This window comes from Pleurodeles waltl, chromosome 3_1, assembly GCF_031143425.1.
Source record: "Pleurodeles waltl isolate 20211129_DDA chromosome 3_1, aPleWal1.hap1.20221129, whole genome shotgun sequence".
Taxonomy (NCBI): domain Eukaryota; kingdom Metazoa; phylum Chordata; class Amphibia; order Caudata; family Salamandridae; genus Pleurodeles; species Pleurodeles waltl.
Genome location: NC_090440.1, coordinates 254556273 through 254571071, shown reverse-complemented (window position 1 = coordinate 254571071; position 14799 = coordinate 254556273). Strand labels below are relative to the sequence as shown.

Here is a 14799-nt window from a genome sequence, read left to right as displayed (position 1 = left end):
GGGAAGCCCGGAAAAATGACACAGTCAAATTTACAAGTTTTCCCTGTGCCATATTTTACGTCATTTTTAATGCCTGCTCAGGGTAGGCATTAAAGTGACGCACCCATAATAATCTATGGGCCTCCCAGTGCTTTGCTGCACTAGCACCAACATTTTTGGCGCTAGCGCAGCAAAGAGCCACAACAGCGTCAAAAATGTTGATGCTGTTGTGGTAACAACCGCCATGGTGCACCATATTGTAAATACGGCACAACCATGGTGTCGTTAGGGGGGCAAGGAGGACGCAATAAAAGTGACACATCGGGACCTATGTGCCACTTTCTCATAAATACACCCCTTAGACCCTCATTTACAGGGGCATTGCACCACCGGAATGTCACTTTTACCAATGTTCTGTTGGCGCAATGCCCTGCCCATTTTTACAAAGCAGCGTAAAGCCACTTTGTTGTGGCTTAACACCACTTTGTATATACGTCCCATTACACACATGACTTTGCGTGAAAGGGGTGCTGTGGGCGTTCCACTGCAACACCCATTGCATTTTGACGCTGCACCAGATTTATGAGGATTCAGAAACCTGAGGCAGCGCCAAAAACGAACGCCACCCCAGGGGTGGCATTAGCATGGCACAAAGAGGAAAAATAGCCTAATTTCTCCCCGTTTTTGCATTTCCTACGAGTGCTGCATTCTGCAGCACACATAGAAAGAGCAAAACACCATTAATGATTGTTTATGTGCAGGAAGCAATACCTTCCTGCAAATAAACAATCATTCCCTGTAACACAGGCAAACTTGCACTATGGTGCATGGTTGCCTGCATTGGCGATATGCAGGTAATTTTAGCGCCAGTTTTAGGGAAATCACAGGGGTGCGCCATATTGTATTAAACACGACACATCCCTGTGTTCCTGAAGTGATACAGGTTGGCACTGTGCCACTTCTCAGTAAATAAGGCCATTGATACCTGTGCTTATTTAATTTGTAAGAGATAGCACCTGCACTTGGCAGCACTGCTCAAACATACATGCCAAAATTTTAGACGAAAGAGGTAGTTTTTAAAAAACGAATGGAGAGAATGTATTTCCCCCATTAACTTCTATTGAAGTATAGGCAATTTAAAGTGGAAGGCAGCCAAAACAAAGTCATTTTTTGTTTCACAAATCGAGTTTCCTGCCCGAATCTGGTCTATTGGCATGTGTGCTCCAATGCCTTTAATCAATCAATCAATCATTTTATTTGTAGAGCGCACCACTATCATCCCTGGGGCTATCTGGGCACTCAGGTGAAAGGTTTCCATCGAAGACCCAGGTCTTGAGTTTCTTCCTGAAGTCTGCTAAGGAGGGTGCAGTACAGTGTTGGAGGGGTAGACCATTCCAGGCCATTCCAGGTTCAGTCAGTGGTTCTTGGATGTGTAAGCATTTTTTAGGTTCAATGGAGAGTTGAAGCACTTCTCAGCAGGATAAAAGATATTCTGAGTCAAAGAGTGCCTGCACTTCTACATCTCCATTTCAAGCACTTTAAAAGTCCATATAAAACTACCCCTCAAATATACTATGGTTTTGTGGGGTCTGTCAGGCTAAGTTAAGCAGTGCTTGAAAATGCAAACAGCAACAAAAAACACTTTTGTGTCAACTATTGATACAAGTGCAGCACCAATTATCTTTGTGATGCGTCGTGCCACATCATCAATAATGTATCAAAGGGGGACTTGGACTTAGGATAGGCACATACTAGGATTCTGATGTACTAAACTAGTGCCACCTGGCTTTGCTTGGCATCTTAGTGCCAAACGAAACTAGGCACTAAAAATGGGCAAGGGGAGTATTGCGTGATATTCCTACATTTGAAATTTATGAGAAATGACATTTTTTAGGTTGCTTACCTACATTTGAAATTTATGAGAGATGAAATTTTTTAGGTTTATAATCGATGCAACTACTTCCTGCCAGGGGGTCCATCTTTATATACAGTCCAATACATTCCCCTAGTATCTTTTGCATGCAGCCACACTAAAATGTAACTGATGGGCGAATCTTTTTTCTGGGCGAGCACAAAGTGCTCCGTCCATTCTGTAATCTCTCTTTGGGCTTGAAACCACGCCCATGCCACATCAGTCACGTACATTGGTTCGTGGGCTTGCCTTTTGAAATCCGCTTGCTTTCATTTGTGAAAGGCATGCATACGTCATGCCTTTTCCGGTGTTTAGCCCACCTACACAGCAACGGTAAAGTACCAAAAACATACGAGGCTCGATATTTTCAGCCTGGAGTCCGGACCACTTTATCTGTTTATTTTCCACGCAGCAATGCTAATAGCTCGAACAAATGCGAGACCCGTTGCATTGAAAATGCTTGTTCTTATATTCTATGCAGTCAGTGCTGCTAGTGTTACTCTTCCCCTCAAATCAAAACACAACACGCTGGATAGGGAAATCTCAGCATCAAGGTAAACAAAAAGCTGCAGCTGAAAAAGCTGTCATTAATCTCCTCCTCGGATCATCACAGAGTGTGGAGGTGCTCCACAGGCAAAGTTTAAAACAGAATGATTATACAAGAAATTTATGTCGATTGAAGAGTATCAACATGTTTTGTCATAATCACATTTATGCTATGTTATTCGGCTCGTTGAAGCCTGCTTACACCCTCTGGTCTCAAGGTGCTGAAGCCCGACTACTACCATAGCTCATACAGTACCATTAATTAGTAAAAAAGTACAGTTTTCAATCTTTCCCTACAGAATGGGACTGAGGAATTAATCTAAGAGACAGTGGTAGCTGATTTCATTCCTTAGCAGCAAGCACAGAAAATTTCTTCATTTTAGTCTAGTTTTTTTTAAATGAGAAATGATGTAGTAGTATAATATGTAATGTGCTTTCTCAAACAGCACAGGGATGATCCATGTATGCACCTATGGGTGATGCACAATGCATAGAAGACCGTTATTTATGCTAACTTGAAGCCAGTGGAGCCTAAAAAGCAATTGTAAGGCATCAGCAAATCTTTCAAACCGCAATATATTCTGGCTGCTTGATTTTGAAGTTTTTGTACTCCTTATGTTAGCTTTTTGGATATGCCTAAATATAAAGTATTACAATAATCTAGTCACGAGCCTATGGTGGCTGCAATCACTGCCCTTCTGGCATCCTCGGACAGTAATGGAAAAATAGGTTTCAGAGATTTAACATGTAGAAGCAAGAAAGATGGCCCACGTCTGGAACCGAGGTTTTGGAGGTGAACTTAAGTTTGAAGGCCATGGGACATGAGACCAGATTGACGGATCTGTGCCTACCAGTGGCACCTCTTTTGCTCCATATTTACCTTTAAGCCGTTTCTGTCCATCCAGCCTTTAATAAATTGTAGGCATCCATTTCATTAAGCCTAAATATAAACTTTGAGTCATCCGCATAATAAAAAATTAAACAGCCAAAAGTCTACATATAACTTTTTAAGAATTAAATTCAATATTTTGAAAATAAGGTTGAAATTGACGGCATTAGAAGTGGCAGAAGAAAACTCTTTCACATATTGTGGTAAAACAATGACAGTTCTAGGGTTCTGAGATGTTCTTTCTTGTATATTGCGTTATCGTTTTGTGTGGTGTAAACATACATGCCAACAATGCCGAACATCTAAAAGACCGATTTAGAGAAGCAATGCGTGAAATTAATTTTGTCATGAACATCTATTGAGTTGGATGAAGTATCAGGCGAAAGAAAGCTAAAGTAAGATTACTTTTAGCTAAAAACAAATTGGCAGTTTCTCTCCCAAATAAGGAATGTTGGCATGTATGCACATAAATGTGGCCTAGCAAGCATGTCATTTTATCGTACTATAGATTATTCTCTATTAATACATGCATAATTCAAAGAATAACCAATTAAATGCAGCTAGAGTCACCATCATTTGACAGAAGGGTCTCCTAGTTTGATTGACCTGTTCCAAGAGGACAGAGTCAAAAACCAGCACTGGGCCTGATTTATTAAGGGTTTTTCATGACCTTAGTCAGTTTTGGTTTTGCTTAAGCTAGGAATAAATCTTCATAATTCCGACATATTGTTTCCAACAAGTACAGATTTACTTTTGATATCTCAGCTCTCACTATCCTTTGTGAAATTCGCACTAATAGAGTTACAAATAATTGTTACTGAATTCAATTGCCCCTATGTGTTTTTGCACATCCGTTAAACTACTATAGAGCAAAATATACTTGATTTCAGTTGTTCAATGTGTTTGTGTCTATTGATTTCAGCCTACGTTTGTTTAGTCAGAGCATTCTCCCTTGTGTTTTTTAGTTTAGCCAAATAAGCTCAGTGCCCAAAAGCTCAAATTCAGCAACTGAATTGAATTGAGTAAAAACCTTTTGTAACTTGTCAACTGCACTTTCCACTATGGAGGAATTTCACTGTAGCACTTAGGCCCATATTTATACTTTTTTAGCGCCGCATTTGCGCCACTTTTTGACGCAAAAGTGTTGCAAACGTACAATAATACAATTGTATTTTGTAAGTTTGCGCCGTTTTTGCATCAAAAAGCGGCGCAAAAACGGCACTATAAATGTATAAATATGGGCCTTATTTTCTCTACCAAAACCATTCTGCCCTTCAAACACTAAGGCCCATATTTATACTTTTTTAGCGCCGCGTTTGCGCCGCTTTTTGACGCAAAAACAGTGCAAACTTACAAAATACAATTGTATTTTGCAAGTTTGCGACGCTTTTGCGTCGAAAAAAGACGCAAATGCAGCACTAAAAAAGTATAAATATGGGCCCAACTGAGAACCTGGCACTGAACTGTGTGAAAAGAAAAGAATTGGAGGACTGCAGGGATTCTGCCTTTTTTATAGCCACCCGGGATTTTTCATCCTTTTGGACGCTATCTTTTCTGGTATTAGGACTCTGCACTGTGACACCGCTATTCAATGTGCTCTGGTCTTAAAATACCTCTGTTAAAATTGGTTTCACCGCATTGGGGCAACCCCTGATGGAGGAAAAAACAGTTTATATCCCTGACAGAGGAAAAGTTGCATAATTTAAGTAAGGAAATGATATAGGGAGATTGAAAGGAACGTCTGGTAGAAAAAGGGGTTAGACTTTTTGGATTCATGGCTTCAGGCAATGTTTACAGTGAAGCTAAGAGGAGGTGCTCTTAAAAGGGATGGATATGGGGTAAAGACGTAATCAGAACTCCATAGGAAGATTTTTCCAACCACTAGTTAATACACAGAATAGTACTGGCACCTCACCACTACCTATTTACAACATTCCTGGGCCTACAAACACTGCACCCGAAGAAAGAAGATCCTGTTGAAAAAAAAAAAAGACTGAAGAACTTCTGACTCCTGCCGGCTTCCAGGGACTGCAACTGCTCTACAAGCATCAGGTGGCGGACCTTCAGCAAGGCTCAGTTGATTGCTGAGGACTGAGCCTTACAGGAGACCTGGCTGAAGAGACACCTAGGGCCTAGAAAACTGCCCTGATGAGATGAGGGCTGCAGGAGTGGCCAAAGAGGAACCTTACCAATAGATGATGTAAAGTGAGACTTAGGGCCAGATGTACTAAACTGTTAAGTGTGGCAAAACCCTCTGATTTGCGAAATCAGAGGATTTACCATGCTAAAAAGTATTTTACTATATAAATGGGTTTAGAAATGGAAGCTGAATTGCACTACAAAAGGGGCGTGATTATGGCATCTCTTCCAAATTGTGATTAGGTACCAAATGTATCAAGGTTCGCTACCGGGAACCCAGTCACAAACCATTGAAAAGTTATGGATTTCCAAGATAGGGTAGTTACTCATTTACAAAGGGGAAGACGTTTCCTTCAGATCGGGGAACATTTGCCCTTTCCAAATTGTTGTGGCAGCTTCATTTGCAAATTGTTGTGGCATCTTCATTGAGCAGTGGTTCCCAACCTTTTCACTTCTGTGGACCCCCATTTTATCAATACTGGAGCCCGGGGACCCCCCACTGAATCATTATTGGAACCGGGGGACCCCCACTGAGTCAATACTGATAGCTAGGACCTAATATTATTACATTTTTTAAGCAGCCGCGGACCCCCTGATGAGGCTTCGCGGACCCCCAGGGGTCCCCGGCCCACAGGTTGGGAACCACTGTTCATTGAGAGTAGGTAGTGGTCCATGAAAGTTCATGTCATTCTCCCGTCTGACCTGCAGAATTTGGAACTGGAAGGCACAATTACCTGGGGAATAAAACCACAATGTGTGGTAAAAGAATCTCCCCCTTAGTAAGAGCTACTTCCACTGCCAGAACCAAACTAAACTCACGAGTGCATATTTGTCAATTAACCAAGCACGGTATTTTGCTGCTTTTCACCTGGATATGTGCTCTATAAATAAATACCAATATTTTGCTGCTTTTCACCTGGATATGTGCTCTATAAATAAATACCAAATATAAACACCACACCCCATCCCCTCCCCCCCCCACACACACACTCCACCCCTTGATAATTCAAACATCAATTCAAACGTCATAAAGGGCTGTGTATATAATGCAATGCTAAATGGCTAATTTGATAGTCTCTTGCCCCACCAGTCCCTTTTACTGTGCTACTGTGGAATACCCGCAAATTTGTACCACTGTTCACCTATTTCAATCCTTCTTTTAGAAGGGTTAAATAAAACAATAAATACACCGATACTTACGTTTTCATTCTTCTGACAGTCAAATATGTAAACAAACTGCACACAAAACCTGCAAAAGTCACATACAGGTACTTTACATCGATGAAAACACATATCGGCAACTTAGTGCTAAAGTAAAATTATAAGAGCTGATCATGCACAGTGATATTAATTTAATAAAAAGCAATTATTTAGTTTGTATTTTGTTCACATGTGGTCAGTAGTTTACTGAAAGCTGAACATTCATCATGATCATAAAACTTTACAGTCTACGAATTGTGTAGAATGATACTGAGCTGACCCCTTTCATGCCACAAATGTTGAATCACAAGACTGTCAGGGGCAAACCAAGTGTGATAACACACTTTCTGCCCCATGATGGTGCCCATGTGTCCATCCCTTAACCTACTGTTCACTTCTCATCAGGGCCTGCTGAGGGGGTAGTGTAAAGCCAAGGAGTTATGTCTTCAGAAAGTAAACATGGGTCTTTAAACGCTGTTTGCTTTCTGTTGCTAAGGGTCACTTCTTGACCTCTGAGACCAGAGGTACCACAGGCGTAGGTAGACATGTTTGTAGTGTTGTGTCAGTGATGTAACTGGACGCTGGGCACTACGTATACTGATGGTACTGGAGGGGTGTGGTGCTCCTCTGCACCTCTATGATTCCCCCCCTATTTCTGTATGGTTTGGTTTAACCGTGGTCAGGTGACCAGGGTAATAAAGGTTGAAGGGGTCATGGGCGTGGCAACAAAGAGGCAGCGACCCGTACGAGAAAGCATCGTAGCGGTGTGCCGAAGTGTTACGCGCACAGGCCCGAAACGCTAGCAAACAACCATGTGTGTCTGCGGTATTTATTTTAGAAGCAGTGCCGGCAGCCGCCGACACTACAGTGTTAGCAACTGTGCTTCTAGCGACCCCTAAACGGCCTCCATAGGAACTGCATAAATCTAGGAGTGCCTTACCAGACCGCGTGGCTGCATGCCTGTTCCCTTGGCCCCGCCCATGAAGACAGGCCACGCCCCAAGGCCCCGGGTGCTGTACGGCCGAGTATTTCTGGTCCCGAGCGAGACTGGCTTTTGGAAATTCTTCCATGTCAGACACAAAAGACCCAAGGAAGGGAGTGGTGCTCCACATGGTTGGAGGTTTCACTGCAGGTGAGCCTGACAAGGACAGTTCACTGTTACAAAGGCCGCGCCCTGGTACCACCACAGACCCCCTGCATTCAGACAGATAAGCTCACCATCATCTATCATGTCAGTTATTCTGCCCATAGAACCTTTTGAGGTGGAAGGAGCTTCTTCGGCACAAGCTCCAAAGTGGAGAGACTGGGTGGAAAGGGTCCTATTATTTTTTGAGGCAACAAAAGTGGAGGACGCTCAGAAACAGACAATGATTCTCCATTTAGGGGGAAAGGATATTTATAAAATATCAAAAAACCTTACAGAAGACACCCCCAAAACACATGACACCCTGATAGCGGCCCTGAACAGACATTTTGAACCAATGGCCAACTCTGATTACGAGCGTTTCATCTTCAGACAAGCCTGACAGCAACCGGAGGAGTCTATCGACTCGTTCCACATGAGGCTTTGCAAATCTGGCCAGTGCCTGTAGATTTGCAGATGAAGCGGAGGAGATACAAGGGCAGATAATACAGGGGTGCGCATCAATAAAGCTACGAAAACGGATCCTTGAGGAGTCAGGGAGGTCCCTGGCTGACATCCTCATGATGGGACGCACCAAGGAACTGTCACAGGCATGAGCGTCTCACATGGAGGCAGCGTTGCAGAGACCAATCAAGGAGGAGTCTCTAAATATGGTGGTTGCACCCACGAGTAAAGCAAAGCAGTGGCCGCAAAGACCGCAGCAAAGACAATGTGGATACTGTGGTGGCCCACCTCACAGACTGACGGAATGCCCGGCAAAGGGAAAGAAATGTGCGGGCTGTGGGAAGCTGAACCATTTTGTGAAAGTATGTCGAAAGTATGTTGATCAGGCAAGTCACGTACTGGCAGTCAACATAACAGCATGTAAATCGGAACATGATAGCGACATGGATGACAATGAGGCAGAAGAGCATGTCATTCATTCACTATTTACCATCGGAAACACAGCACAGTCATCGAAGAAGTTACCCAGATGCCCAGTAAGGGTGGACACTCATGATATCCTAGCAGTTGTCGACACCAGGGCATCCATAAACATTCTTGCTGCCAGTGAGTACCACAGAATGAATCTGATACCGGTGTTAACTGAGACCAAAGTCAGAGTGTGTGCATATGGACAGAGCACACCGCTTGCATTAAAAGGTATGTTCCAAACCACAGTCAAGCATGAGTCCAAAACAGTAGACCCCAAAATATACGTAGCTGAAGAAGGACACGGAATGTTACTAGGCTGCCAGACGGCGGAAGAACTGGGAGTAGTCACGTTTGCGTTTGGCATACACAGGGAGATGGTGGCAGAACTAATCGCCCAGTATCACAAGGTGTTCGATGGAATTGGGTGTTTGAAGAACAAGGAGGTGAGATTATACATCGATGAGACTGTTCAACCTGTTGCACTCAGGCACAGAAGGATAGCATTCCATCTCAGGCCCCAAGTGGAAAAAGAACTCGACCAGCTCAAGAGAGCTGGCATAATTGAGAGAGTGACAGGGCCAACGCTGTGGGTGTCGCCCATAGTGGTGGCGTGCAAAACAAAACAACCGGGAGAAATCCGCATATGTGTGGATATACGCCTCCTCAACACAGCTATCAAGCGTGAGAGACATCTAACACCCATGATAGATGACCTAATAGCGGAGCTCAGTGGGTCATGTTGGTTCTCCAAACTGGATTTACGATCAGGATACCACCAGTTAGTTCTGTCCAAGGAATTGCATTACATAACGACCTTCTCCACACATATCGGTTTGAGGCATTACAAACGTTTGAGATTTGGGATATCGAGTGCCGCTGAGGTGTTTCAGAACACTATACAGGAACTATTGAGGGATCTGCCAGGTACGAATAATGTCAGTAACAACATTTCGGTTCATGCCCCCACGATCTCAGAGCACCACTCTCGGCTCAGAAATGTACTACACCGGATCCAAGAGTCGGGTCTCATGCTCCATCGACGAAAATGTGAGTTCTTAACCGAACATATACAATTATTCGGAGATGTGTTCTCCGCTGCTGGTGTAGCTCCCGACCCCGCCAAGGTACGGGATGTCAAGGAGGCCCCTCCCCCTACCTGTGTGACCGAGGTCCGAAGCTTTTTGGGGATGGTAAATTATTGTGGCCGATTTATCCAAGACTTGGTGTCGTTAACCCAACCTCTTTGAACCCTGACCAAGTTGTCAGAACCTTGGAGCTGGGGCTCGACCCAGCAAGAAGCGTTTGAAGCAATCAAAAATGCTCTTTCGAGTGACACCACGTTAAGATATTTTGACCCAAAGAAAGAAACCAATGTGGCGGTGGATGCGGGCCAAAAGGGGTCAGGTGCCGTACTGTTTCAAAAACAGAGCAGTAACGACTGGTCCCCTGTGGCGTTTTCAAGCAGGTCTTTGACTGAGACGGAGCAGAGGTACTCCCAAATAGAGAAGGAGGCCATTGCGGTGCATTGGGGCTGCAAACATTTTCACATCTATGTATATGGTTGTCCTTTCTTAGTCACTAACGACCATAAGCCTCTCATACCTCTGTTCAACGGTACTGCCTCAAAGCCTCCGCCGAGGATTGAGAAATGGATGCTCCAGTTGCAGGGCTACATGTGCCAGCTCGAGTATCGTCCGGGGTCAGACAATCCTGCAGACTACCTGTCCAGGCACCCCCAGCGAGATCAGTGATGCAGAGGAAACAGAGGAATATGTCCGGTTGGTCTCCGACCGGCCCAGGCCGAGACCTCTGTCAGTGAGTGAGATCGTTTAAGCCACAGCCAACGATGAATGCCTCCAAAAGGTTTTAAGTGCCATCTGAGACAATCAGTGGTTTTTGACAAAGAAATAGATCCCCACGTTGACTGCCTCATCCCAAAGGGTTCTGGGAAGTTTGTATCATGTCAGAGACGAATTGACTGTAGATGCCGAGGGGTGTCTCCTCAGAGGGTGCCGATTGGTGATACCGTTGTCTCTCACCTCCAGAGTGGTGCAATTGGCTCACAATGGACACCAAGGAATGGTTAATACAAAAAGCTGACTAAGGTCCAAAGTATGGTTCCCACTCATGGATGAGCAAGTAGAAGGGGTGGTGAAAACCTGTGATTGGTGTCAAGAATCGGGGGAATCGTGCCGCCCTACTCCAGTAGAAACTGAGCCCGGTCCAACTTCCCCTTGAACATCCACCAGTATGGATTTCAGGAGCCTTTCTGATGGCTGACACACTTTGGTCCTGATGGATGATTTTTCCAAATATCCGGAAATCGAAATAATCTCCTCTCTCACCTCAGAAGTGGTAATTCCGCACATTGAAAAAATAATGGCAACTCATGGCCTCATAGCCGAGATCAAGACTGACAATGGTCCACCATTCCAGAGCACTGAGCTATCCGAGTATTTCTAAAAATCTGGTGTCCATCATCAAAGGATCACCCCAAGGTGGCCCCAGGCCAATAGTGAAGTTGAACGCTTCATGTGGACTTTAAACAAGGTGTTACGCATCGCCCATGCCAGCGGTCAACCCAGTGAATATGTGATATATTTGTTTCTAAGAAACTACCATCAGACTCCCCATTCCACAACGGGCAGGGTCCCGGGGCATGTTGTATTTGGGAGACCCGTGGTGGACTCAATACCTCATCATCAATCATGGGTTCCCGATCCTGTTGATCCTGGTCAGGTCCAGGAACGCCGATCTGCCACTAATAGGTATGTCAGCCGCCGCCGGCGAGCTCGAACATCTGAACTGAAAGTGGGGGATCAAGTGTTGCTCAGGGCACTAGCTCCAGGAAGTAAGTTCCGTATGCCGTTCGATCCCTCTCCATGGGTAAATTGTTCGGCGACATGGGTTGTTGGTAGTTGCTCGACGAGGTGCTGAAGTGGTGACCCGGAATGTGTCTGTGTTCAAAAAGTTCCACTGTTCGGAAGGGCCTCAGTTGGATTCGGGAGTCCACACATCCAGTGACAACCAGTCTTCAGTTGACAACAGTGAGGACAATGAAGTTCGCTGTCCAGATGCCCAGGATGGTGTCCCACCAGTCTCCACGTCCGGGAAGGTGTCTTCCAATGACTTGAACCCCTCTGCAAGTGCCGGGCGTGCTGACAGCACTAGATATAATTTGCACAGTAATCCTGCCCCCTCTGTGAGGCTCTGTGACCATGTTATGGATGTATGACAATTTTTGATCTGTATCTGTATCATTGTTTTCATTTCATTTTTAGGAGGAATGTAGTGTTGCACCAGTGATGTAACTGGACACTGGGCACCACGTATGGATGGTACTGGAGGGGTGTGGCACTCCTCTGCACCTCTATGATTCCCCCCCCCCCTAATTCTGTATGGTTTGGTTTAACCGTGGTCAGGTGACCAGGGTGATAAAGATTGGAGGGGTCATGGGCGTGGCAACAAAGAGGCAGCGACCCGCACGAGAAAGCATGGTAGCGTGCCAAAGTGTTAAGCTCACAGGCCCGAACCGCTAGCAAACAACCACGTGTGTCTGCGGTATTTATTTTATAAGCAGCGCCGGCAGCTGCCAACACTACGACTGTGTAGCAACTGTGCTTCTAGGGACCCCTAAACGCCCTCCATGGGAACTGCATAAATCTAGGAGTGCCCTACCAGACACAGTAAGTGGAACAGTGACAGGTGTAGTGAGCACACATATATGCACAAAACAAAGCTAGTATGCTCTTTCACAAACACAACTGAGCAGAAGTGTTCAGTCTGGCAGGGACGATGGCATCATAAAAGGCGGTTGCTGTCCCTAGTGAGCAGTGTTATCTGAAAACACTGAAAGCAGAATTAAACCTAAGCCCATAAGCGGTGTTTGGTCTGTGACCGTAGCCCCTCTGAAAGGTACAAGACTGAAAGCACTAGACAGACAGTAAGGACTTCCTGGCACCATGCGCCATAAAATTGCAAATCTTTAGATTTTGGGAGGACGAGCTGAAATTATTATGCTAACCTTATGACAGATACAATTCTACCATAGACTGCCCTCCAGATTAACTACTTCCTACAGAAATTGGACGATTTTGTTTTAGCGCCAACACTTAATCGGGCCCTTACATCATGGCCAATAGTTTAGGTTAAATGTTCAAAGGTCTGTACGGCTGTACCCGCTGCGATGGTCAGTAAGTGGGGATTTCAAGTTCATATTTATTGCGAACGGTGCAAGTTACTTTTAGTTTGTATTAACCTGAATTTCTTGCTGTCCCCTTCAGTATGAAATGATGAATGTTATTACGCCTTGATAAAGCTCAGCTGCCAACCATTCAAGAGTTAAACGTGCCGCCTGTACATTTGAACTAATCAATTTTGAGTCAGGACCTTTATCAGGAACATTAAGTTTGTAAAGCAAATAATAATTTGCTGAGAAACATAACATGCTTCGGGGGCTTAATCATTACACCAGGGGACGAGTGCTGTGATAACAACTCAAACTCCTGTGTAGGCGGCCCGTTGTAGCACCTCCAGAAGGAAGAGGAAGTAGATTCAAATGGGCTAAATGAGAAAAGGCAGCAGATGGGGTGCTTAAGGAGGAGGGCTTACTTCAGACCAATATCGACTCTAAAGATGATTGGGGTGAGGAAATAATGTGACTCTAAGCAAATACTCACATGTCCAATCGTGGCATTCTTTTAGGTCCTCACACAACAATCATTCTGCTTACAGAGTGCCACACATTTTAGGCATGTGGTTTGTATCTTTCGTCTACCAAATCCGGATGTCTGCAATCCGATTTTTAAATTCAAGTTTATGACTTTCTCTTGATTAAATGAAAAACAAATTCATATTCACCAGCTGAGGGCGTAGCAGAAACCGAGCACGGAGCCAATGAGCTTGTGGCGTGTTGACAGGCAGGCAAAGAAGGGGTAATAGTCGATTCCCGCCTCGAGGGCACAAAGTAGGTAGATGAAAACTGCAGAAGAATAAGAAGAAACGTATTCGAGTACAAAGCCTCTAATTATTAATTCTGCTGCACACACATCGCATAAACCCTTACAAGGTTGCCTATTTACACAGGGCTGCATCTTGCAACATTTACCATCTTTGTAAAAAAAAACACTAGACTAGCTCTGAAACGTATTACAGGCTTATAAAAGGCTCAAATCAAGTAGTGACAGAAAGCTTTTAGTGTATATGGTGAAGTTGTTACTCACGCAGTCCCTGATTTTCTAATAAATACGCATATTCAACAGCATAAGCTAACCAAGATATCCACATGCTTTGCATGGCCACCTATCTCGCGTAGAGGTTCCCCCAATTGTTGAGTGTACATTTCTTAGCCTTTCTACATTATTACATGTAACCATTTCAGTCCTGATCATTGAACGGGTTCTAATAGTCCGGTGTGTCATCTCAATTTTCCGGTTTCTGCTGCCACATGACATTCTCTGCAACTAAGAATATTTTAAGGCCTTAGGGCCACATGTACAAAGGTTTTTAGCGGTGGCAAATGGCCCGATTCACAGAATCGTACCGTTTGCAACCCCTAAATACCATTGTGGGATGTACAAACCCTATTTTGCGATTTCCATTACCGAATTGCAAAATAGGTTTACGATTTGGTAGTAGGAAGGGACGTGTTAAGGACATCCCTCCTAATAGTGAATAGCAGTGGGTTGTACTCGCACAGAAATACAGTTACAACACATTCCCCATTTGCAAATGGGAAGGAGTCCCACAGGGACCCTATCCACGTTGTGAATGTGGGTGCAAACATTTTTTAAGAGCAGGCAGTGGTCCCAGAGCCAATGCCTGCTCTAAAAAATTACAAGAAAACGTTTCATTTTACTTTTTGAATGCATCCTATTTTCCTTTAACCCCTTCGCTGCCAGGCCTTTTCCCCCTCCTGTGCCGAGCCTTTTTTTGGCTATTTGGAGCAGTTCGTGCTTAGGCCCTCATAACTTTTTGTTCACATAAGCTACCCACGCCAAATTTGCGTCCTTTTTTTCCAACATCATAGGGATTCTAGAGGTACCCAGACTTTGTGGGTTCCCCAGAAGGAGGCCA

General features: G+C 44.4%; 1 protein-coding gene across 2 annotated transcripts in view; it reads right to left on the bottom strand.

Moving 5' to 3' along the window:
- LOC138284003 (stimulated by retinoic acid gene 6 protein-like) overlaps positions 1-14799 on the bottom strand; it is a 489916-nt gene that overhangs the window by 281111 nt on the left and 194006 nt on the right. For both annotated transcript variants that reach the window (XM_069222338.1, XM_069222339.1), the window contains exons 5-6: positions 13585-13705; positions 6666-6714 (exon numbers count right to left, since the gene is read on the bottom strand). In XM_069222338.1, coding sequence (XP_069078439.1) covers positions 6666-6714; positions 13585-13705 — 170 coding nt within the window. The remainder of the gene's footprint in view (positions 1-6665; positions 6715-13584; positions 13706-14799) is intronic.